Raw genomic sequence first — 25,682 nt, 5'->3', positions numbered from 1 at the left:
AGATGGCATGGTTCAAATTTGCTAACTTAGATAGTAGATTATTGATAGTAGTAATGTAAATTAATGAAAAAAGTATAGTTAGTAAGGTAAGAAAAAATAGACTCTAAAATTTTAAAAAACAAGAAAACAAATTAAGTTATAAGGGATTATATTGATAAAAAATAAACTCATTTGAGGGCTAATTTGTTCTTCTTTAACAATACATATATGCCAAACCATCAATGCTCTTTGCACATTAGACTATTTTGACATTAGCATTTTAAAACATAAAAAGACTTACACGATAATTTTAAAAATATAAAAAATTAAATTGATAAAAATTAAATTTAAAGAATTAAATTGGTAAATAAAACAAACTTAAAGGGCTGAAGGCTTCATTATCTTACTTTATAATTATTTTAAAATTTAAAGCTTTAAATACATGTCAAGATATATGGCCTCTGATTGATTGATTAAAATTGGGGGGAAATAGAGTGCGGGTGGTGTAACAAAGTGCGTGCCGTACGACCGCTAGTTTTTCTAAACTCGTCGCATGTCACAGTTACCGTAAGTTTCACTCTCACCCGTGTTATCTCCAATCAATCCTTTCCTCGACAAATCATCGTTGTTTTCATTTGGATCCTCTAAACATTTTCCCCTCAAGTTTTTTTTAAAACTAAATCTGTATACTGCAATCTCAAAGTCTAGTTAGATCATTTTATTGTGGTGCATACTTCTTTTTATTTATTTCATCGTTTGGTATTCTGAACATTCTGGAAGCATTACTCATCATAAATCAGAAAAAGTTAGGAGACAAAACAATATATATTCTCATGAAAATAATGATTTTAGTAGCGTACAGATTATTGTTAAAAGATGTTTATATTTTACATCATAAGAAGATTTCTTAACAGATAATTAAGTAATGAATCAATTATTTATGAGGGCCTCTCGTTCCTGAAATTATTCGAAAGACTTCGGTCCATTCAAAAAGAAAAAGCATGTTCACTAAAATGCCCTTCAATTTTTAATAGTCACACAATAAAATTAGAAGCGTTGCGTTCAAATTTAACATTTAATGTCAGAACGACGAGTCTGTTCAACATCTTGATTAAATGAGTCCCTCCCGCCCCCCCCCCCCCCCCAAAAAAAAAGAGAAGAAGGGTTACTAATCATAGAAAGAAAATTCAGAATTATCATTCCTTGGAATTGGAGTGTTCGTTGGGTTGAGTCGCGAGTCAAGAAAAGAAACAAAAAGTCTTCACTGCAATGAATTGATTGCCCGAATTGCCCCAGCTTTCATTTTCTATGCATGCCAAAGAGTGGACTCCTTTTCATACGGCTTCTTCTCTTATGAACCTTACTACTCTGTTCTCCCAATGTTAAACTGATTGGTCAAAAAACACGGGCATAACTTGTGAGTTTCACAGCAAGACTCTTAGCAGTTTGAATCGATTTGAGTGTGAATCACGAACTGGTTTTGAACAAGTGCAAATCAAAGAAGCTGCCAAGCATCTTCTAGGAAAGTTGCAGATTTTCAGTTTTGTACACTCTCTGTTGCGGCAATCGTCACAACTTTTTATGCATTGTTTGTCTAATGCATTGTTTGTCTAAATATTTTTATTTTATGTGGATACTATTTAAAGGATGTATAAATTCATGCAAAAATAGGTTATTTTTTCATAGTAGTTTTTTAAAATATTTTTTTTTTTGTCAAAGAAGCATATCTTCAACTCTTCATTGTTTACCAATCACATTTTTAAAAGGACAAATTTTAACAGTCCTTAAACTTATATTTATTTGTAAAAATTGCAAAATATGATTTTATCTATGGATTTAAATCATTTGCTGTCGGGATTGGTGAATTTCTGTGAAGTTTTCCTTTTTTAAATAAAAGAAAGAAGAATTTATATTTTATAAAAAATAATAAAATGAATGAAAATGTTACCCAAAAAAATCACTTAAATTTACCAATCCCAATTCCAAAGAATTTATACACACACACATTCACACACATACAAACACCAACCATTTTATAGAAGCTACATTAGAATTAGATTTAACTAGTTCGAACCAAATTGCATCGGGTTCTGGCTTATTATTCCGATCCTTAACATGAGACATAGTTGACAAACTTCACATTCACTACAACATGTTAATCATAATCTTGAAATTAAATTGTAAAAAATCTGTAACGTCCCAACTTTACCCTTCTTTATAATTAATGACTGTAATAAATTGTTTAGGAATTCAAATAACAAACAATAAATAAAGGATAAAATTGAAAAAAAACAAATTAATTACTCCAAGTCTCTAACTTTGTTTTAGTGTTTTGAAAACCGGTCCAATCGTCGACCAGCCTGATTTTTGGTTTGGTTCATAGAAAAAAATTATTTTAAGAGTTGAGCCGTTTCGAATTGGCAGTCAGATCTAGAACTGAAATTAAGCTGGGAACAGGATTCGGTTTTCAAAAACTGGACTGTTCAAAAAAAATTTTTTTAATATTTTTTTATCAAATTTTTGTAAAAAAAAAGATTAATTTTTTTAATCATTTGATATTATGTTGTATCATGTGGCTTGTTAAGTCATGATAAACTTAAAATATTTAATTTTTTAAGTTAAATAGCAATTTCATATGTATTTCTTATATTTAAATTATTATACACATATATACTTTTTTTAATTTAATTATGACATCACTGGTTGAACCATTGATCCAACCCAGTTGAACATTGCGAATGGTGAACCGCTAACTTTTTCGGTTCAATGTCTGGTTCAGTTCTGAAAACATTGCTTTGTTTTATATTTAAGATAAAAAAAATACTCTCAAACTTTGTCTTATATTAATTAAAGACTGGAGCAAGCATGAGTTTAAAACCCCATCTTCAAGTCCACCCATATCTAACAATAACAAAAACAAAAAAGGATTCAACAATAAATATTGTTGAAACAATTAATGAGTTTGGTTCAGTTAGTAAATATTTAACAAATAACTTATAAAATTATAGGATCAAATTCCATTGTTAATTTGAGGACTTTGTTAGTGGGTGATCTATAAATATATATGTAAGCGCTTCTAGAGCTTACAGACATGCTCTAATCCTGATAAATCTTTGTAAATCAACTCACTTAAACTTTTTTACGTAAACAAGGAAATGAATATTGTTGAAGAAAGTAGATTCTCTCAGGCCGAGATAAAAACTACATTGAAGACTGAACATAAGGATGGAATTTACTTTTTAAACAAAAGAAGAGCCCAAAAAAAAAAAAAAGAAAATACAATACAATACAATACAAAAAATAATACACTTAGCAAAATTTTACCAATCTTCAATTTCAGGCAGCAATTCATTCTAGACGTGCAGCATCAAGAAAAAGGAACAATTGAAAACAGTAAAAATGTTCAAGCGTCATGTGGGAATTCTTTGCATGCTGACATTGAAGAAGAAGAAATCAGGTGCTTTTTATTCATAAGAGGTTTCTTTTTTGAAAAAAATATTTTAAATGGAGTGAATTCAAAATTATGAACCATGCATAAAATACTCAATATTATATTAAAAGGCTAGGAAGACATTTTTCATTTTCTGCTTTTAATTAAAAATTTCAATTTTTTCTTTCCATAATAATAATAACATCAAAACGTTGTTTTTTATTAATGTAAATGAACATATGATGCTTATTAAAGCACTTGTGAAAACATTTTGAAACACCGGATCGATTGGGTTAAAAGAGATGACGAAGAAGATGGCATTTACAGAGAACGAGAAAAGAGCGCACACTTGCTTTTTTTGTTGCCACAAATAGCACACACTTCAAGTATATTATTTTAGCACCAAACCTACGGCGCACTTTAGCTCCCTATCTTATACGGACTCAATTTTGTAAACCACACGCGCACATCATCCTCCTCTTCCTCACACAAACACCATTGCTAACTACACAAACCACAACGATTCAAGCTCAAAATTAAACACTCAAGCCATACATATCATATAATGAAAATACATATAACTACTGGTATTGTCTCCTTCACTCCACACAGCAGCGATACATGAAGTACCTCTCCATCTGACGGCCACATTCCGCGCACACCACCTTCTCCGGAATCCCCCCTGTGCTCCCTGGAAGGATGAGGCGATTGCAGTGATGCGGCGTGTGAAGTTGCTTCAGATATTCGTTCATTGCCGGTATAAATCCATCTCTCGTTGCACTTTCCTTCCACTTCTCGAACTCTCTTAGGCATGTTAACGCCGTGTCTCCCTTGGCTCTCGCCATTTCATGCGCTCCTCTGCAGAATATAGCCCAGCCTTGATCGCTCCCGTCGAAGCTCAGCACTGTCATCACTTCGCTCATTATCTGGTCGCTCTCTACTGTTTTCCCGTGCTGTAGTTTTGAGTACAGCATGCTCTCCAGTCTTGTCCAGAAGAACCATATGGACGTCACGTTCGGCCAGAAGTAGCTGAACTTTCTGGTCGTGAACGTGTTGATCATTCTCTGCATCCTCTCTTTGGCGTTGTTCTTCCCCACGTAGACCATCTCCAGCGAGAATTTGTTCGCTGTTGCTACACCCATTGCAGTGCTCGTGAATGTTTGGATCCATTCAAGATCTTCACCCCCGTACAGGCATATGTACTTGCTTTCTGCCATCTGGTAGAATCCAATCACAGTATCATTAATACGTCAGTACAAAGGTTGTTGTTATTCAAGTTCAAGCCATCGAGGGAAAGTGTATCAAGACTTACCCATTCTAGAACTGCAGGATCAATGCCATCAACCAGCAGCTCAAGGCTCCAGACTTCTGCCTTCCACAAGGATTCTTCTTTCTCACGAGTGAATGGAAAAGCCAGATTTCCCCAAATCCAGTACATGTGGAGGGCATTGGGAGAGGACAGCCTGCCCTGCGGATCAAGGGCCACTAAGATGGCTCTCTTTGCGAAGCTCCACACCTCTCTGGTATACTTTATCACATATGGTTGGATAATCAGGGGATCCCTCACGCTGTACCATGGCATCGATGCTCGCAAATGCTCAAACTTCTGTCTACCCATGTCATTCCAGGCCGCTCTGTCCACAACTGGAATCCATACCATCTCGTAGTGCGTCTCGCTCCTTGATCGTGCATCTTTGTACAAGTTATCAAGTATTATGATCTCTTCTTGTGAAAGGTCGAGATCTGATATCAGCAGCAAGACATGCTTCCTTCTCAGCACCTCCAGACTAACCTGAAGTTCAACCAGTGAAATAATGCATGTGTTTTAGACTCTGTGGGTTTAAGATGCATATATGTAGAAGAGTAAAAGGGTTAGAAGTTAGAGCCAACCCTTGCTTTGGTAGATCCATCAATAAGGGGGGGTGGATCTTCCTTGGCGTATATCAATGCCCTGAGAATTTTCAGGTTGTCTATGTGGGCTGTCTCAAAGAGGCGAAACAAATTGTGGTAGGCCTCAATGTGCCTCTTCTCATCTGCATTTCCATAGATATTCTTATGAACTATGTATTATTAACTCAGATTAAAGATTTTACACTAAAATGCTAATTTTGATGTGCTCACCTATATATTGGTAGCAGATAGCCAGCTGGTTCCGAAGTTGCTCATATATACTGCTCATCTTATGGGCCAAGCTCGACAGTTCCCATGCCTCTGAGGTGGTTGAGCCAAAGCTATAATCATTGAACCAACGTAAAAAGTAAAAAATGGAGCTTCTTAGTCAGTTCATGGTTAAAACTAAGGGAATGGGATGGAGCTAATAGCTTCCGAGCTTACTCATTTCTCAATCCTACAAAACTTGCAACCTGCGAAGCACAAGCCACAATACTTCGGATGGTCCAATAGGCAGCAACAGGAATATGAGCGCTAGCAACGGACATTGGAGGAGTGTCTTCTGAAATGTACTCAGTGGGTAGCTCTTTGAACTCAATGATACACCTTGTCACGTCCAGAATCGCCTTCACGAGCTTGATCAATGTATCAAATTGCTGTTTCAGATAGGCATGGTTCTCTACAAGGTCAGGCAGTTGCTTGAGCAGTGCCACAGATTTAGCAAGCGTATTTGTAGCTCCCAACTGAGCAACGAGCCAAAATTCTCCAAAGTTAACAGCGAAGGCTGATAAAGTTAGCGCCACTTTTGCATGCCATGGATAGCTAGACAGAATGCTCAGGATCCCCATGGCTGTTGCATGTGGATCTCCACCTCCTAGGCACTTGTAAGGCAGCTGCCAATATTTATTAGTCATGCAATGCTCAATCAGTTTTCACCGTCCTATTAGTTTAGAGGCAGAAAATTAACTTTATTATCAGACTGAATATCGAGCTAAAGAAATTACGAAAGCTTGCGTTAGGGTCCTTGTAAAGAAATTGCCCTAGTCATCGAGACTAGTATATATTTTCTCCTAGGAAAAGAAAAAAGAGAAAAATTAAAAAAGGGGATTGTCAGTTATCTTCGTAGAAAATACATTTAACCTTCACGACAGTAATAAATAAACAGGAACTTTATTTAAAGTTTTGCAGATTTCGGCATAACAAAACAACCTCGCAGGAAATTTTGTATATGATATAGGCCAAGGAATCAAGCATGTCCAACTCAGCAAAGACAGCAGCCTTCTCCATGGAATCAACATGTTCTCTTTTTCCCTAGGAACAAAACCAAACAGGCAGCTTAGCTTATTATTAGATTATAACATAAACGATAATTAAGAATGGATTCAAAAACAGAAAGTAGTGGTAAAGAATACATCAACATCACCGTCAACGGTACGAGCAATGACATGAATCAAGATTTCCTCAATGATTTGGAGAACGGGCTTGACATCGACTTCACGACCATCTGGGGCGTGAGTGGCCTGAACTTGCTTCATCATGGCACTGTCGTCCGAGGTTGAAAACATCCTGCGTTCTCTTCTTTGCTGCATCTTGCTGGGGGGAATGGCTGCCAGTTGGCGAGGGTGGCTGCTTGCCATCGTCCTCAACACTTGATGATATCAGAAAACAGAATGTAGAGGAAGTGTTTGGTTTTGTGTACGTGTGTTGTAACCTACCAACGATCAAGACTTAAATAATGAAAGGATGTGGAATAAATTCTTATTGAACATGTACCTTGCTTGCAACTGGGGTATAAAACAAAAGCAAAAGTGATCTCCTGATTTGGATAAGATTATAGGGTTAGAGTGCATGTTTATATAAGTAGGTGGTATATTTTTCAACTTTTGAGTCTATTGCGTCATCGGGTGAGTCAAGCACAAATAAGCTTCTGTCGTAATAAACTGATCTCGATCTCTGTAAATATTCGTGATAGAAATTAGTTATTAAAGAAGATCTTGGATAGTGGGTCCCAACAATATGGAGACAAAAGTTGAAGAGTTTTTATTCAAGTTATGTGGAACATGCCCCACTACAATAGTATGCAGCGTACAAGGGTAGCTGTGGTATATAATATGATAGAAAGAAAGAGAAACATAAGGAAAAGAAACAACAGAGTAAAGGAAAAAAGTTCATGGTCTTGCAATTTTATTATCACTCATGGAAAAAAGAAAGAAGCGGAGAGAAATTGGGTAAAATCACAGTCCCCGATAGTCTTTCCCAGGGCAGTGCCCCACCCCGCCTTTTTTTTTTTCCCCTTTTCCTTTTACCCTAATTACTTTCATGTTTGCCAAAGAATGTAGTTTAAAGGATGAGGAATCCTCATACTTTTTAACTGAATTACGATAATGTTACTGGAGGTTTCTTGCCACTTTTTTTGGGCCTAATTCTGTAGTTTAATTATATTATCCAAGCCCTTTGATTCAAAGAATCATGGATAATAGTTTAAGAATCGATGGATGCAATGGTAAGGAATGTGATATAATAAAATGATAATTTATAGTTTAATAAAGTCAGGAAAAATTATTTTTAAAATTTAATAAAAAACAAACAAAGACAAAATCACTACACTTAAAAAAAAAAGGTCCCTTCCTCATCCTCATCGTGAAATTAGAACATCTAGGACCGTTGTGGGTTGCTGCAAAAAGGATTTTATGGGCTTTTCTAGCCCACGCTTAATTGTTAATTTTCTAGTTTGGGCCCGAATTTGTTCCAAAAATCAATCTAGAACCGTCGTGTTCTTCTTTGAACCAACAGCAGCATCTGAATTTTGCGTTTTCCTTCCCATCATAAATCTAGCGCTATCTTCTTCTTCCGTGTACTCCGGCATGGAATCGGAATCTTGCCCCTTCCTTCCAATCAGAATTGTAGGACCATCTTCTTCTTCCTTGAACCTAAAACATATCGCACAGCCATAAAAAATCTCCATCCCTTCGATTTTTTTGCTTTGTTTTTACAGATCTAAAATTAATACCAGATCTGACAAGAATGAACGGCGGGGAGGGTGAGGACGAAGCTCGAAGCCGATGAAGATGAATGATGCCGACTTGGGAAGAATGATGACAGAGTTTGACGGCGCACTCTGTGGAAGAGATCTTCGTGATCTGAGGTTCATTAATCGCACAACCCACTATGGCCAATGATGTCGCCGTAGAAAGTAGTGAAGGCCGACGTCGCTAGGGAAGGGGGGTGGCGATGAAGGTGAAGGACGGGTCAACACGGAGCTGTTAAGGGCAGAACTGTATTTTCATATATAATTTTAAAGAAAGAATCATATCCAACCTCTTTAAAAAAATTAATCATATATAAGGTTTAATAATAAATTTCCTTTAAAAAAAATTAAGTTATTGTTTTAATAATAATTCATTTAATATTAATTTTTATTTATGATTAATTTTTTAAAAAAAGATTGGATGAGATTCTCCCAACTTTAAATCCTGGTTCATGAGAAGGGAATCAGGTGCCCACCATATCTTCGTTGCACCCAAACGTCAAGAATCAATAAAATTTGAAAAATTCTTTTTACATTTTTTTATCTAATTTAAAAAAAGAGAGGAGAGGACACGTGTGACGAGTATATGTATGAGGTGGAGGAGAGAGCATGTGAAGCGAAGAATAGATAGATGCAGAAATGCGAATCGTGGGAGTGTCAGCGTACGGTTGCCGCTACTGTTTTGCTCGCCCTCTCTACCCTCCCCAGCTCCGTCACCACTTTCACCACCACCTCTTTCTTTCTCATCCTCACCCCACCCTCTCCTCCTCCTCCTCCCCCTCTCCCCTTTTCCCTAACCCTAACCACACTCTCTTCTCTGCCATGCAGGTATATATCCCTATTCCATCCCCTTCCATTTCTTTCTTTGCTCCTTCATCAAGGTTTTTCTTGTTATTTCCTTTTCCCTGTCTTTCTTGCTCTTTGAGCAATTTCGCACATGACTTTTTACATATCTCTGTCTTCCTCTGTGTAGCCAGTCTTTCTTGGTCGAATCATAATTATTTATCTTTTTGACGGGTTTCTCTATGGTTTTTAGCATTGACTAGAATCTCTTTCTATCAGGAGATCTGCGAATTAGTTCATGCCTTGTGTTTGGACCTTCTTATACGTGGCATATACTTACTTATTCCACCCGCTTTTATGGTTACCAACATTAATTGTGCATTCCTAATACTTCGGAAGCCCAACAGTGCAGTGGAGGGATCTGAATCCATCATTCCGGATTTAAGTTCTCTGCAGAAACTTGTATAAATCAATGCTTATTTGTCTCTGCAGATTTTTCTTTTTTAAATGGGCCTCTGTAGATTTTAAGACCGGGAGCTACCTTTTTTCATCTTCTCAGTGTTTTCTTGCGAGGGCAGAGAAACGATAAAAGGAGGAAACAAATATTGTTTATTTCCTCTTTCAGATGTTCTGTTCTTTTACTGTTTAATAATTGAATTAGGTTGCAAACCATTTCTTTTTCCTGAACATTACAGCATTTCTGGTCCGGGAGTGGCAGCAGTAGGAACAAAGCAATGGTGGAGAAGTTGCAGCGTTGTGGAATAATAACATCAAAGAAGGTGGCCCGAGTAATGGAGGCCATCAACAGAGGTTTCTTTGTGCCCGAGGGAATGCAAACTTATGCTGACAGCCCCATGCCAATAGGGTACAATGCCACTATATCTGCTCCTCACATGCATGCCTACTGCCTTCAGTTGTTGGAGCAGAACCTGCAGCCTGGAATGCGTGCTCTTGACGTCGGATCTGGTATCTAATGGGATGAACAATATGGATCTCTATCGGCTGTGACTTCTGATGTTTTACAGTTTTCCTTTTCCCTCTTGCTATCTACAATCGTTATTTACAAATTTCCTTGGTGTTGATCTCTTTGCAGGAACAGGGTATCTGACAGCGTGCTTTGCCATGATGGTTGGATCCCAAGGCCTTGCTGTGGGAGTGGAGCATATTCCTGAATTGGTGTCCTCATCAAAAGAGAATATTCAAAAAAGTGCAGCGGCTCCTCCGTTGAAAGATGGCTCCCTCTCGATGCATTGCGGGGGTATGAATCTGGAACTGTTGTGAATCTGAAATATTTGAGGTTCAAACAACTTTTAGTCTAGCACAGTGAAAATACGGTTTAGACGGGGGGACATTTCAGGTATACTGGTGAAGCCTCAGTGTAGCTTAAATGGTTGTAACTGTTTCTGAGTCACTAAGATGAGCAAATTACCCACACACACCCCCACACTTTGATGAGGGCACTCCTCCGATTCACTTTATTGGTCATCTTTTAAAAGAGTAAAGTGATTCATTTTATAAGTTGTTGATTGATAGTAATGTTTTATTTCAAATAAAATGTCTAAACTATTTTTAAAAAGTAAGAGAAGAAAAAATAAAAAAATAATATTATATAGTTTATTTATTTTTTGAAAGTTATGTTTGTTATTTTACTAAACATTATTCTTTATAGTTTTGTTGTATTAGTATCGATGAAATTAATAAAAATAATTTATAAATAGAATAAAAAATTATAATATAATATTGTGTAGGAGTTAAATTATGGGATGTATAATATGAGAGTTCGGGGGAGCAGATGGAAGAGAAGGGTGGGCGGAGTGGGGTCCTTATGATGCGATTCACGTGGGAGCAGCAGCAGAAGAAATTCCAGAGGCGCTGATGGAACAGTTGAAGGCAGGAGGAAGAATGGTGATTCCTGTGGGAAACATGTTTCAGGATTTACGGGTGGTCCATAAGAACTCTGATGGTTCTCTCGCCATCCGAACCGAGACTTCTGTTCGTTATGTGCCTCTCACCAGCCCTGACGCTCAACTGCGAGGCTGCTAGTATTGATATCCTCTCGTGCTTAAGTTGTAGCAATTAATCGATGAATGCAAGTGACTGACTGGTGTATAGTGTATGGCTGAGTACATTATATATATATGTAACCATTAGTCAGGTGACTCAGTACTTTGTGTAATACCTGACCATCAAGAGCAAAAATAGTATCATTCATGTCAGTCTCATTGGCCATTGTGACGAGGCCAAAACCACGTGATCGACTGTTTGCTGAAGATTTGCTCCAGCCGAGCATTGTCAACATCCCATGGCAAGTAGTCGACGTGGATTTTGAAAGAAGGTTCGAAGGCACGAGGGGAACGTTCAGGCCGTGATCCTCTTGGAGCAGTAGCCTTATTCAGAGTCACTAGTCTTGCATCTAAATCCTGTTGTAGAGTAGAGAATAAGGATATGTACGGAAGATCCACTGCGGCCCAAAATTCATTCCAATCTGCAACTGCCATGCAAGAATTGCATTCAAACTCGGAGAAACAGAAATGCCCTGATTTCTTTGTATGTCCAGAAACGTTTCATTAGATATAAGTGGCCTAATAACTCTGAAGTAAAATTACAACTACGAGCCAGGATCAATCAACCAAAAATATCGCAAATAAAGTAGCGTGTGGTTTCGATCTCGACATGATTGGATGACACTTTTCTTAATTCCTCGGTACCCCATCTGATCCCAAAAATTTTACTCGAATGAAAGCAAATCATCATCAACACAATAGAAGCCTTCATACCCCAACGGAAGAAAGAGAGTAATCTACCAGTGCTACTCTACTTGCCCTTTCTCAAGAGTAGCACGAACCCCAATCTCCTAAATATTCCGAGGTATGTTTTCTAGTGTAACATATGAACCTAATTAGAGTAATATACCTAGTCTTCTTCCTTATCAGTAATATATCCCACTCTAATCCAAGAACTGCCTTCCCATCAAAGTACACGTACATACATCACATGTTACGGTTCTACAGTTGAATCAGCAACTTGCTTTCTAATTTTTCTCCCCACGTCGGTGGGTCATTGAACTCTTAACTCGTGTTCTCTTGTTTGAATTTTCAACAACGAAAAACCAGCTTCATGACCAACAATTTAATTAATTTCTGCCGTACAAGAATAAAATAGCATCTCGCTGTCCAATATACTAATAATACTTGGTATACATATCCAGAATCTTTCAATATCGATCTTTGATCCGTCTGAACATTCTGAAGGTTGATATTTGGTCGCGTTATCCTGAAGGGGACAGAAATGAGCGAGAATTCTTTACTTGCCGGTGGGATCCACGTGATTGGTTATTTGGGGTGGAGTCAAGCTAAGTGACTGATATTTGTATGCTTTCTATTAACGTCACATCCTGAGACGTTTCTGATTTCCAATTAAATATCTGAATACTGCAACTAATCTAATATTTCCAATTTGATGTTTTCTAAATTATAACAAGTTGCGGCCGTGAATTTTGAATGGAAACAACCAGTAAACCACAGATGGACATAGCATTGACTTCCATACACATAGATACGCAAGTAAATATATTCAATGCGATGGCCGCCCCCCCCCCCCCCAAAAAAAAAAAGCATATTCAATGGTCTCCAGAGCATGGTCGGACTAGCTGACGTTTTCTAGATGGGTAGCCTCCGAGGTGAGGGTGTTTTTTTGACCGTTTGAAAATGAGAGCCAAATAAAATTAAAATTAATAATTTTTTTATCTTTAAATTATATATAAAAAATTATAAATATTCTTAAATTTAATTATGAGTTAATTTTATTTTTTAATTTTAAAAATTTTATTCTTGATCACCTTATTATTTTCTAATTACTATCGGCTTTATATTATATTTTTAATATTTTTTATTATAAAATATTTAATTAAGAAGCAAAAATAATATTTCAAATAGAAGTTGAATGCAAAAATGACCCATAATTTAATAAAAAATATTTAAAAAATAGTTGGACCTGTTGATAACTAATTGATGTTACGTATTTTTAACATTAAGATAATAACGAAGGGAATCTTTAAATGTAAAAGATAAAATTAATCATAATTAAATTTAAACAAAAATAATTCTTAATCCTAAAATTTTTTAAGAGCATAAGATGCAATAAGGATATGATTTCAGTGCTCAGCAGCTGTTGAGCACCGAAATGCTCTTTACTAGAAAAAAATTGGGCCATCTAGATTAAAAGTTTAGTTGGTCCAAAGTTCTTCAATTTCAATTTCAATTTTATATTTTATAAAAATAAAATTTATAAATTTTTTATAAATATATTTATCATTAATCTGAACATTACTGATTTAATTTGAGACTTTAGTTAATTTAATTTAATATTATAATTTTAATAAATTGGCTATCTAGATGTACTCTGGAATAAGACAGATTTAATATTAAATTTTTTAATAATTTTTTATTTTAATAAATATAAAATAAAAATAAAAATAAAAACTTTAAATTTAGAATAAAAATTTAACATTAAATTTGGACTGTCCAGAATATATCTAAATAATCATTTTTAAAAATTATAATATTAAATTGAAACATTCAAATTAAATTTATACTATTCAGATTAATGATAAATATATTTATAAAAAAAATTTATAAATTTTATTTTTTATAAAATATAAAATTAAAATTAAAATTAAAAATTTTGGAGCATCCAAATTTTTAATTTAATTGGCTTAGGTCTTTTCTGGTGACGAGCATTTTGCTGTTTCGAAATCAGATCCGATACAATAATGGAGGCAAAATAATAAAAAATACCAACCAATGGATTCCAATCCTTTTGAATTATATAAGAAATGTTTTCAAACGTAATAGAACGAGATGGTGTGTTCCATTTTCGTGTCTGTCTCCATGGATAAAGAAAGAGGAAACAAACCTCTGAGTATCGAGCAGGGTCTTCAAAAGAGTCCCCAAATTGATGGGGTCACTTCTGCTCATACCGTGGACCACGGTAATCATCTTATGGCTGCTTCTCTGTTGCTTCGGAGATCTGGGTCGAGCTTGTTCTACACCTAATCTAATTTGATGACCCTAATCTAATTTGATGAACATGTGGTTTGCTGCAGATTCGTGGCAGCAAGTGGGATACTTCTGATAACGAGCTTCAACTGTGGATGGATATTAACTTTCTCGAATCTGATAATGGTGCCTCTGAGCTGGAAATGGGGTGTCCTGTGCCTTATTGTCGTGGGACTCTACACCGCCTATGCAAACTGGCTCTTAGCATCATTTCAGTTCGTCAATGGCCAGAGATTCATTCGATACAGAGATGTCATGGGATTCCTTTTTGGTGAGCTTTTCATTATAACCCCGATCGGATCCAAAATCCTTGAACAACTTCACGAGCTCATCACATCATCTTTCTTTTATGTATTTCAAGGCAATGCTATGTACCGACTCACATGGGCTGCGCAGTTTCTCACCCTTCTTCTCGGAAACATGGGTTTCATAATCCTCGGAGGCCAGGCACTTAAGGTAACGCTAACACTATCTGTCTCTTGATGCGACAAAACTAGCTGATAATATTTGACTGTGAAAATGCGTGCAGGCCATAAATTCAGAGTTCAGCGATTCACCGCTGAGGCTTCAATACTTCATAGTGATAACAGGAGCAGCTTACTTCGTATTTGCGTTCTTCATTCCAACCTTGTCTGCCATGAAAAATTGGCTTGCTGTTTCTGCCGTCCTTACTTTTGCATATATCATTGTAACTTTGTTTGTCGTTGTCAGAGATGGTACGCCACGCATTAATTGCTGTCTTTCATAATTAATGTTGGCCTTGGAAGATTCTTTCTTAATTACAGTAACCCACATAAAATATGCCATTTCTTTTTGTTACTGCCATTGCAAGGCAAATCAAACTCCAATAGAGACTATGATATTAGCGGAAGCCAAGTGAGCAAGGTGTTCAGTGCCTTCGGTTCCATCTCTGCCATTATTGTCTCCAACACTTCAGGCCTGCTTCTAGAGATACAGGTGATGTATCCTAGACCGAAGTCTACATCAAATTATATAATACTTTCAATGAAATCATTATTGAAAGAATGATCTGTTTTTTGCGTATTTATCGGACGCAGTCAACTCTAAGGAAGCCAGCTGTGAGCAATATGCGGAAGGCGTTATATTCACAGTACACATTAGGCCTCCTCTTCTATTACGGAGTCATCGTTGTTGGTTACTGGGCCTATGGATCAAATGTGTCCGTTTACCTACCCGAAAACTTTAGTGGGCCTAAATGGGCCATTGTAGTCGTTAACGCCATCGTCTTCCTACAGTCTGTCGTGTCCCAGCACGTAATCAGCCACACATTCTTTTGTTTTTTTAGTTGAACACAATGGTGGCATTATTAAGGTTTGTCGAATGTACCAACGAATGCAGATGTTTGTGGCTCCGATTCATGAGGCGTTGGATACCAAGTTCCTGGACATTGACAAGGGGATGCATGAAAAGGAAAACCTTAAACGCTTGTTCCTCGTACGGACACTCTTCTTTTCAGGCAACACATTCGTCACCGCTGCTTTTCCTTTCATGGGCGACTTCGTCAACTTGCTTGGTTCTTTCTCCCTCATTCCTCTTACCTTCGTCTTCCCCAGTATGATCTTTCTCAAGGTCTGATAATTTATATAATCTCACCTTCAATTACTAAAGCATGCATATATTTTGCTTGTCAGTATGATTATACATTTGTGAGTTTGTCTTGTGGATCATATAGGTGAAGGGAAAGACGGCAAGGATAGAGAAGAAAGCATGGCACTGGTTTAGCATTATTTTCTCTTCTGCGCTCGCAGTAGTAACCACCATTTCTGCAGTTCGATTGATCGTTGACAACATCCGTACGTATCACTTCTTTGCAGATGTGTGAAGTTTGATCCTTGGCTTATATCTCAAAACTTCACGTCCTTGTATTCAGAATATATGAAGTCGCTCTTTCACGGCTACTTCTGAAAAAAAATAAAATTAAACAGGGCTGGAACGAATAGCATGCTTTAGTGAGTTCCAGACAGACAGTTTGCTGATTGAAAACATAATTTTTACTGGCATTCCAAACCAAGAAAGATGTTGAAAGTTATACTATGTAGCGAGTGTTAAATCTTAGTTCGAATCTGTTGCATCATGTTTTGTAGCACGTTGACGAAAATAAAATCAAATTCATGTAAAGCACCGAACGTGCAGTATATCGATTGAATCTCTCTTGTTTTCTTGTAATTTGTTTCTTTGACTGATGAAAATTGAGTTTTTGGTTATTCGGATGATAAAATAGGAGCATCTAGAATTAGTAAGTCATGAAGAAAGCTGACAATTTTGTCTGCAACACACAGATACAAACACACACACACGACGATGTCTGAAGAATAATTGGGAGAAAAGACAAGACAGAGCCAGGCTAGAACGAGTGATAAAATCTATGGCATGAAGAAGGGTTTTAAAACATTGTCCATACTGATGGCTGGTCCCGTATAAGATTCGCACCACATCTAAAAGTGGTAGTAAGACTTTCCTGAATATACGCGGAAGCATTTCTAATAGCCATTACAAAATACAGAAGAGGGTGATAGTAAATTAACGAAGTACATAGAGTTTAAAAGATCCTTCCCATAGAATAAGTCGGTGGTGATTTATGAAGGCCATGACTCAAACTGAAAGGAGTGGGATTGCAGTGCATAAATAGGAAGTTTCCCCCGAAGAGATCATTGAGATGATTCTGCCCATTCTCGAGCCTGTGCAGAGCTTTTCGCCACGAGACCTTGAAGCTACGCAGAATCTTGCTTCTTTTTCTGAGGAATCTCTTCAGTCTGGGAACATGAAGCTTTCGCCTTCTCCTACCAGCTAGAGCCTTGAATTTAAGCCATGCCTTTGCACTCTTCACCTGTCTCTCTAGTACTTCTTCGTCAAACTCTGGTTCGTTTTGCAGCCTCTGGTAAGAGAGCTTGGCCCCGGAAGTCATCGCGGACCGAAAGTGCTTGATATGCTTGCTCACAACTTCAAGGACAAGCCACGCTTGTTTAATTATAACTTATTTCTCTTCACAGGATTTTGGACATTTGCTCGTGGATCCTCTGATTTACTCAACTTTGTGGCTTAAAATTGGCTTGCAACACGTATTCATGCGCAAACTTGTTTGGTACAATTAATTAATGAGGCCATTGGAGCTGCAATTTTTGGTATTCATTAACGTGTACATTCATGAAACCCTTTACATCTCTGTCTTACATTTAATAAACCTCTATTTTTATTTATAAGGTAGAAAAAGATAATTAATTTTGATCATATTTATAAGGCATTTTTCTAGTTTTTATATTTATTTTTACATTTTACTCTTATTAAATATTAAAAAATATTAAAAATAATTCTTTTTATCTTTATTAGGAGATAAAGGTAAAACCTTATTAAGTTTTAAGATAGAGTTAATAAGATTTTTGCTTTTCTTTCCTTTTGTATAAAAAAAAGTTAATAAAATTTAAGATTTTTCTTGATTCCAATAAAACATGATGAAAGTAATTTATAAATAGGATTAAAGAGAATAATTCAATAAGCATGCATCCGGTATGGGGTCTCCCCTACTTCTTCAATTTTAATTTCTCAAATTAAATTTTTATGATGGAAAAAAAATCTCATATACACATTTTTTTAATTTTATCTCCCAACTTTATTGGAATTTTATAATTCTGCCACTTATCTTCTTATCTTAACTTTCTCATAAAGTAATGGAATCTATGTTAATTTATTTGGACATTGTAGTTGTTATGTAGACCCACTTAAATGTAGTTCAAAGTGTTGGGTGGATAAGAATTTTTGTAGCAGACAAAACTCAAGAACTATAATGATTTCTTCAATTTCACTAGATTAAGCAAAATTTAAAGCAGGTGTATTTTTTGTCCTTATTATCTAAGTTCAATTATATTTACAGATTCTATTTTTACAGTACAGCTATCGAGAATTTTGAACACTTACGTTTTTCAAAGAATAGTGATGGAGGGTTTCTAGTTGGCTAAGAAAACAAAATGAAAGTCTTAAAGTTGATCAAATAAAAGAAAAAGGAAAGAAATCAAAGTAGTTGAACGCTCTGTATATGAAAGGACACAATTTCATTAACACAAGCAAACAATTTCCTGACAAGTTCATCTTTTAGACTTTACTACATTTAAATTTTGCACTTGGAAATCTACTTAGAAAGTAACACAAAACAAGGAGATAATTATAAAGCTTAGGCATGAATAAAGCGAAGCCAAAGGGACACGCTGGGAATTCCAGCATTCACAACGGTGAACAAGTAATAACCAGAAAGAGCAACATTTGAAGATGGTGGGGCTTCTACAACTGCAGAAATCCAGCCACCTCCATGCCTCCTCATGGTGTGCATCTCTGCTTGAGCAACCTCTAATTCGTGGAGAACGAATGCGTCGTAAATGACGGCGCGTACACACTAAACTCCATCTTCTTGCTTGGCCTCTTCCCGAGAAAAAACCTAACACTAAATTGCTTCCCATACCCAATCTCATAGCTTTCATCACGACTACCTCCTCCATATGCAATGGACACATTTCTTGGCCTCCATCGATGGTACCTCCTGTGCATGTAATTTGGAACGAATGCTTGTAGTCTCAGCTCAGTTAGGTATGCCACATTGTGAAATGTATACCTACTGTGAGGGTTACCTCCCGCAACTAACACTCTGCCATCAGGAAGAAGAGTTGCTGACGAGTGATACATTCTGGCTATTTTGGTTAAACTGAGGATCGTGAATCTTCTCCCCAGTCTTCTACTTGGGCCATAGAGGTAAGGTTGAAGAGAAGCATTTCTTGGATTGTCATACCCTGTTGAGCCACTCTTGGCTCCATTGATGATCAGAATTTGTCCGGTTGGGAGGATGAGCATGTCATGTAGGAGACGTGGTCCTGGCATGTTCTCCATTTCCCATACGTGCTTGTTCCCTGTGATCACCATTCTTCCACATGAACGTAGCCCCATCAAGAATCTTCCTTCATCGGCAGCTCTATAAGCTCCGGAAGCTGCTCCTCCACAAATCATTATTTCCACTTTCTGGAAATTGTCTCCGTGGTGTAATGGGAGCATCACAGATTGAGCCTGAGCTCAGGTAGTTTTGTGAACCATCTCCGGGAAGACCTTGATCACTCTGTGTCATCTCAAGTTGTACAAAATAGAATCACGGTTAGCGAAAATGAATAAATTGCCATCTGATGAAAGATGAAAGAAGGGATAGAGGTTGTTCCCTCTCACCTTTCTGTCATTAGTTTGGTGTAAGAATGGAAGAGCGAATGAGCTTTCTCTAGAGTCTAATTTTGGGACGAACTCATACGTGAAAACTCCTCTTCCTCCAACGACAACGACCCTGTCATGCCTTGGCAGAATCTGAGAGGAAGCATACCAACGTCGATCAGACAAGGATTTCTTTGCTTGTCTCCAATCACACTGGTGATCCCTACAGGGTCTGAACACTCTGATTCTCTTAGCTCCATTACTATATCCACCAATTTGTACAAGTGTCCCGTTGCTAAGGAAAGAACCAGAGGAACACCAGGGATCAAAGTCAAGCTTTAGTGGCCTCAATTTGTTGCTGCTAATGTCAAACTCGATAGAGTGAGCATAGCATATAGAATCCATCAAGTCATCGCGGCTTGTGCACCTTGTGCCATTAAAACGTCTCCGGAGCCTATAATTAGACGGGCCAGCTCCAGTTTGGTCGAACATTACGACAGTGTTATGGTGAGTTAATGCCATGTGCATCCCCACAACGCCAAAACTGTTAAGTAGGAGCTGCCATTGTCCCCCCCGCTTTCTGGAGACCCCTCTTATTGCACCGTCTTCGAACCCAACACAAAGCAGGATTATGACATAGATCATCACTTTATCTGAATACAGGAATGTTTTTAAGCTACGCTCCATCTATGCTGAAAGATGACTACGATGGAGATAGTACTGACTCTGAGGCTCTTTTTGTAGCCTCCAGTTTAGATTGAGACTGATTAACTAGCAGTCATGCACTTGAAATGGAGCGATCAACTAGGCTAAAAATCAGTCTGCTAATTCGTCCTAAAATATGTGATACATATATTAGATGAATCTTGCCATAAGGAGAGTTCACCGGTCATGCAAGAGTTTCGTTGATAACAAACGTGTACAATTTAATCAATGATAACAACATAGTCAAAATCGCACAAGCATGGATGGAATGAGTTGATTTTTCTAATACCAAAATTTCATCTTACAGTATTACCTTTCTTTTTTCCTCGGTTATTTTTATTAACTTCATACTTTAAGCTAAAAAGATAGTAGTTAGGTTCACAATATCATGTCGCGAACTGCGAAGATACGAGTTATTGGTATAACTTCTAAGCCATCTAACTATACACAAACACAGCAATTCAATAAAACTTATAACATAAAATTAATGAATCACCATAAAATTAATTAATATAAGGACTGCAGGATAAATAAATACTATCCGGATTTATTAATGAATTTGAAATGCAGAATGCCTTCATATGATTGATGGTTGAGCTCATTATAGAATGCGAGAAAACCTTAAACTCAGACGAATAAATACCCAATATATGTACACTGTGAATCTAAGGAGCACCTATCTGCTTCATTCTTCATTTTCATTACCAGACAACTTGCAGAATAACTCAACTTGAAAAATCATGGACAAGTTTCCAGATGAGGTATCATCTAATATAGTCTTATTTGAGTGTCAATGGTACTCCTGCAAATGGGGCATGTCTCCAGATCTTGTCCGCACTCACAGCAGGTCTGCCAATCAAGTAGAAGATGAGTCATGTAACTGATGCGTAACTTAAATATGCATTCAATCATCATAAAGCTAAATGTAAAACTAGAAACTCATTAACCGCCTGACACTCTTACCTGATGTCCGCAACCAAAGGCCATGTTCTTAGGTTCAGAGAGGCAAATTGGACAAACCTGCTAGGATTACAGAACATAATTATTTAGCATGTTCCAAAATTCTGTGAAAAGCAATGTTGTTAAGCAAATTAGGTGTGAGTAGAATAAAAAGTACATGATTATCTGAAACAGAACTCGCAGAGTGATTCGTGCCAGTATCATTATGCCTGTCAGATGGTGCACTAGGACAAAAACTGATTGAACGGGAAGCTTTTGGTGTGTCGACAGATGCAGCACCATACAGAGGCGGGGGAAGAGGAACCCTATCTATACCCTTCCCTCTATGAGCATTGTTAAAAGATTACAAAATTAAATGGCTTTACAACAGTTACTACATCAAATGCTGCAAAGTTTACCAGAAAAGAGAGATAGAGAGAGAACAAAACAGAACAGAACAGAATAAAAGAAAGGCTCAACATGCATACCCCAATATATTAAGTTCCAATGTTGCCTTGTACTGTGAGGGTATTTCCATCAGCGTAGCAAGTGCAAAATCTGTTTCTTTTTGGATCGATATATGTTCTTTGACATTATTTCAGTAAAATTCACAAACTGCCAAAGAGATTAAAGAAAAGAAAAATTAAAATTTTATCATTATTGAGGAAAAACATATAGGAGCATACCCTAAATCAAGAGCAAAACAACATCTTATACTCTAGACTTGAGATGCATACCTGGAAATTATCAAAGGCCCGAGCTGTATGTTATCATCAAATTCTTTCATCATGTCCCACGGCCCATCACCAACTCCAACTAGTATAATTGACAGGGGATATTTACTAAAAATAACTCTCATTTCAGAAATATAATTCCAAAAAGGGCAATTTAAAAACTACATCAATGCATAGATAATTGCCTTGCTTGACAATAGCTTCAACTTCAACAGTTTGCTTTTCCTGAGTGCTTAGCTGCCCTCGCTCAGTATCAATACTTCTTGTCACCTAAAACAACCCTGAGCTTCAATTAGTTCAACATAAAGAAGTTTCCAAATGCCAATTGTCAATTCAAGGTCAAAGGCAACCCAGACCATACCATACTCACAATTCTGCAGCAATATCATCTTTAAGCTTTCTACAAGTTTCTTATGCAACTATAATTAAGCCCTTTATTCAATTTCAACAAATATTAGAATCCACATTTTCACATCTCCTCAACATAGGCAATATATGTGTAAATTAAATGATTTTGTTTTGATACAATTTCATTTGAAATCAAATTAAGTGATCATAGCATCCTCATAGCTAATTATTTGACATAGCTTAGCCATTAGGATTTAATAGTATAGAAGCAAGGTCTTGATATTTATATCATCAGACACCCCCTCCCCAACCATTTTTATCACATTGACAAACATAATCTAAAATGCTTTACCTGTCCGTCTGCTATTATCAACAAGACATGGTATTGGCCATCATTTTGCTCAACTATAGTGATTGCCATTTCAATGACTGGGGCAAATGATGTTTGGTCCTGTCACAGCATAGTAAGCAAAAATACGATGAGCAAGATGCTGCCGTCAAATAAAAAAGGGAAATAAAGTTTGACCAAGGTTCTGATACCTGCAAGCTTTAATTGAGGGACTAATTCACGGTATCGTCTCAACACTTCTTCAAATCCTTGACAAAATCTCTCATCCGGATAAAAACTAAAAACTTCCTGGTTATGGGTTGATGCTGCCAATATGTAAAACCACACATAATGTAACTTGTCAAGGAAAAAAAGAGTATAATACATTATGCATTGAAACTTTGAAATTACCATCTCCAAATCCAAAACAAGGAATTAAGTTATCCTCATCAAAGGAAGACAGTGTTTTTTCGATGATTGATATTGCTTGTTTATACGGATTTTATTCATGACCAATATGATGCAGGCTTCTCCTTTGGAATGAGTTTGCACCTGATAAAAAAGCAAGCTATAAGTGTCAATTGTCAAGTAAATGGCAAAAGAAAGGCAACAAAAAAGAGTGCAGCGAAAAGAAGGAAAACCTGTCCACTCATTACTCTTTGTGAAATCAATACCAACAATTAGATTGGATGACTCTAGACCAGCACCTGCTAGAGCCTCTGTTACCTGAAAAAATCAAGAATTACTGCAGAGTGTCAAAAAATGTGAACTTAAGATGTCAGTTACAGTTGTGCCATCAGTCAGAGCATCAGCCTAAAACTATTATGTTGTGGAAAAGCAAACCATTGAAACTATTTATTCCATAATTAAAGCAATTTTTACAGTGAAAGCATCAAGATGATAATTGTTATGCGTGATCAAACATATAAAAGCAATGCACTTGGATAGTAGTTGTCATAAAAGAGTTCAAGAAAAAAGAAAGTTGTTTTTGCCTCATAGTATATATATACCACTTCATGAACTGAAACTTGGGGAAAAGAAAAGGCACCTGGTCCAAGCTAATATAGTTATCATCTATCTTCGAATACTTCCCTTCCAACCTTTTTCTTGATTCAGGAGCACGACCACTACCATAGGTTTGAGATGGAGTCCCGAAATATTCACAAGGCCCACAATCTTGGCTCTGTTGCACGTAGGGTGATTGAGGTGGAGGGTAACTCCACGAATGTGAACTAGACCTTGAATATGAACGTTGGCTCCCACTACGCCGTTTTGAAATGGATCCACCCATCCCCTCTAAATTTTACAGAGGTTCTGTGCCTGATTAAATTTTCACAGGATGAACTGTCCACAAAAGTAAAAGCGATTTGTCGCAGTACTCTTTTGAAAAGAAAATCTGACAAATTCTGACTCCACCTTTTTCCATAAAAAAGAGGCGAAAGATCACAATTGATACAAGAGAGTAAGTCTAAGAACCTGCATTCTAATTTGAATTTTCAATCATGTGACATTTGTTTAGCAGCCCCACCCCACCCTTTTATCATGTTATACAAGCTATGAATAAAACACTACATTCAAGAACTGAAATGAGGAATGAGAAAACTAAGGAAGAAGGGATGAAGTAGATACCTGATGCAAGGAAGTTAAGGGAGAGCATGAGAGAATGGGAAAGGACGAGAAGAGGAAGAGGGAGAATCAGTGGGTGCCAAAGTAGAAGTAGTAGTTTATTGAAAACATTGGGTGGGATAGGATTGAAATTTGATAGTGATAGGGATGTTTGGTGAAAGCATCCTTCCACGCAACTTCCCTCTCCACTATCCACTCTACTCAGCCTCTCCCTGCTTTGCCCTTCAACACCCATCCCCGATCCGTCCCTACTCCTATCTTTTTTCCTGAAACAGTGCATAGAACATTTCCATAATCTAATGCCTATAATAATATCTTAAATACAAAATCTTGAATTACCATGCTTATCAAGTGTTGAGCAAGTAATTAAATTGTAGCCAATCCATTTTAAATCTACTTAATTAAGAATTAACAATTTATCTATATTGAAATGAATACGAGAGGTTGTTGCCCTTTAACCATGTGGTGGTTGGAGATTACACTCGCATATTAGTTTCTACACTTGACCAGAAATGATTGTTGTCACTCATTTCATATTTAAATAATTTTTTTTGCCAGCACATATTTAAATGATTAAAAAGAAAATTATGCGACCATACAAAATGGCTTGTATACAGTAAACTTGCATATTATGGATTAGGTTTTATTAAGTTGATTCCGTTTTACAAAAATAGGCTTTCAAACTCTAGTCATATAGCTAAAACTTATAGGCTAGGTTGATTCTCATCTCCACTCCAGTCATATAATGATGAAGTGGGGGAAAAATACCAAATTTTATACACGTAAGTATCATAGTGAATGATTATTATGAAGAACTACTATAAAATCTAACTGGGTCGGCCAAAGCAACCAAGGTTTAAAAAACAAACATAAATTGTTGATTCGAGAAAAAACACAAATTTATTGCTAGTATACTCTATAATATATATATATATTCTCTGCGTCTCATTAACCTGTTTAATGATCCTCAAATCCATGATTTCCTTCCAAACATTATCTTAAATCGACACAAATTTTAATATCAACTAACCTATTGAATCAAAACAAATTGCCGCACCCAAAAAAATGCGACGCGGATCGCGTGCGAGGGAGGTCCGGCCTTACGACGGGAGTTGCATGAATGAGGATTCGCCACTAAGATTTGAGGAAAATCATGGGAAACCATTAAAAGAGGATAAAGGTGGTCTGCGGAAATAGAGAATAGGTTCGGGAGTCGGTTAAGTGTGGGGAAGGTGTTAGGCACCCCACAACACCCGTTTGTCAGAACGGTTACCTGAAGTTTGTTGTGCTCTATTAACATGGTTTTATAATTATTTAATTATCTCTTTTATATTCATGTGTTTGATACAAAAATGATGATAATTGAGTGAGAAATATCTATTTATTTACGAGGGAGGACTTGACTCAGAATCTGGCTTGAGGCCTACATACCCTGTGATGGGATCAAAGTCCACGTAGTTCGAGCTTAAAAATTGTTGGTGAAAATATTTTTTTTTGAAAGGAAATTAACTAGAAATAATTCACCATTTTGCAAATAAAACGATTTTTGAATTTTTGATATGTGTGTTTTAAATTGCAAAAAGTGATTTAATTTTAACTATTTTCTCAATTTTGAATTTTTGGAATAAAGAAAGAA

General features: G+C 36.7%; 3 protein-coding genes and 3 pseudogenes across 3 annotated transcripts; 2 read left to right on the top strand and 4 right to left on the bottom strand.

Moving 5' to 3' along the window:
• Nucleotides 1-3,702: 3,702 nt before the first annotated feature.
• Nucleotides 3,703-6,987, bottom strand: LOC129320468 (protein SIEVE ELEMENT OCCLUSION B-like). Its single transcript, XM_054965935.1, has 7 exons — nt 6,712-6,987; nt 6,509-6,610; nt 5,744-6,192; nt 5,531-5,640; nt 5,300-5,442; nt 4,722-5,201; nt 3,703-4,626 (listed from the first exon to the last, which is right to left on the bottom strand). The coding sequence occupies exons 1-7, from the start codon at nt 6,934-6,936 to the stop codon at nt 4,009-4,011; spliced, it is 2,127 nt and encodes a 708-aa protein (XP_054821910.1). The 5' UTR covers nt 6,937-6,987; the 3' UTR covers nt 3,703-4,008.
• A 1,099-nt stretch (nt 6,988-8,086) lies between these two features.
• Nucleotides 8,087-11,326, top strand: LOC129319423 (protein-L-isoaspartate O-methyltransferase 1-like; annotated as a pseudogene).
• A 2,628-nt stretch (nt 11,327-13,954) lies between these two features.
• Nucleotides 13,955-16,334, top strand: LOC129319353 (proline transporter 2-like; annotated as a pseudogene).
• Nucleotides 16,335-16,727: 393 nt separating this feature from the next.
• On the bottom strand, nt 16,728-17,093 carry LOC129319741 (uncharacterized). The gene has a single exon (XM_054964816.1). It carries the CDS (start codon nt 17,091-17,093, stop codon nt 16,728-16,730), a length of 366 nt encoding a protein of 121 aa, XP_054820791.1.
• A 1,124-nt stretch (nt 17,094-18,217) lies between these two features.
• On the bottom strand, nt 18,218-20,449 carry LOC129320406 (aldehyde oxidase GLOX-like). The gene is made up of 2 exons (XM_054965839.1): nt 19,388-20,449; nt 18,218-19,283 (listed from the first exon to the last, which is right to left on the bottom strand). Exons 1-2 carry the CDS (start codon nt 20,051-20,053, stop codon nt 19,143-19,145), a joined length of 807 nt encoding a protein of 268 aa, XP_054821814.1. The 5' UTR covers nt 20,054-20,449; the 3' UTR covers nt 18,218-19,142.
• Nucleotides 20,450-20,598: 149 nt separating this feature from the next.
• LOC129320407 (E3 ubiquitin-protein ligase RGLG2-like) lies at nt 20,599-24,040 on the bottom strand (annotated as a pseudogene).
• Between the last annotated feature and the right edge of the window lie 1,642 nt (nt 24,041-25,682).

The sequence above is a fragment of the Prosopis cineraria genome, unplaced genomic scaffold, assembly GCF_029017545.1.
Source record: "Prosopis cineraria cultivar Desert tree isolate PC_DT_omini unplaced genomic scaffold, ASM2901754v1 PC9, whole genome shotgun sequence".
Taxonomy (NCBI): domain Eukaryota; kingdom Viridiplantae; phylum Streptophyta; class Magnoliopsida; order Fabales; family Fabaceae; genus Prosopis; species Prosopis cineraria.
Note: the sequence above shows the minus strand (reverse complement) of the source record. Positions and strands in the feature narration are given on the sequence as shown.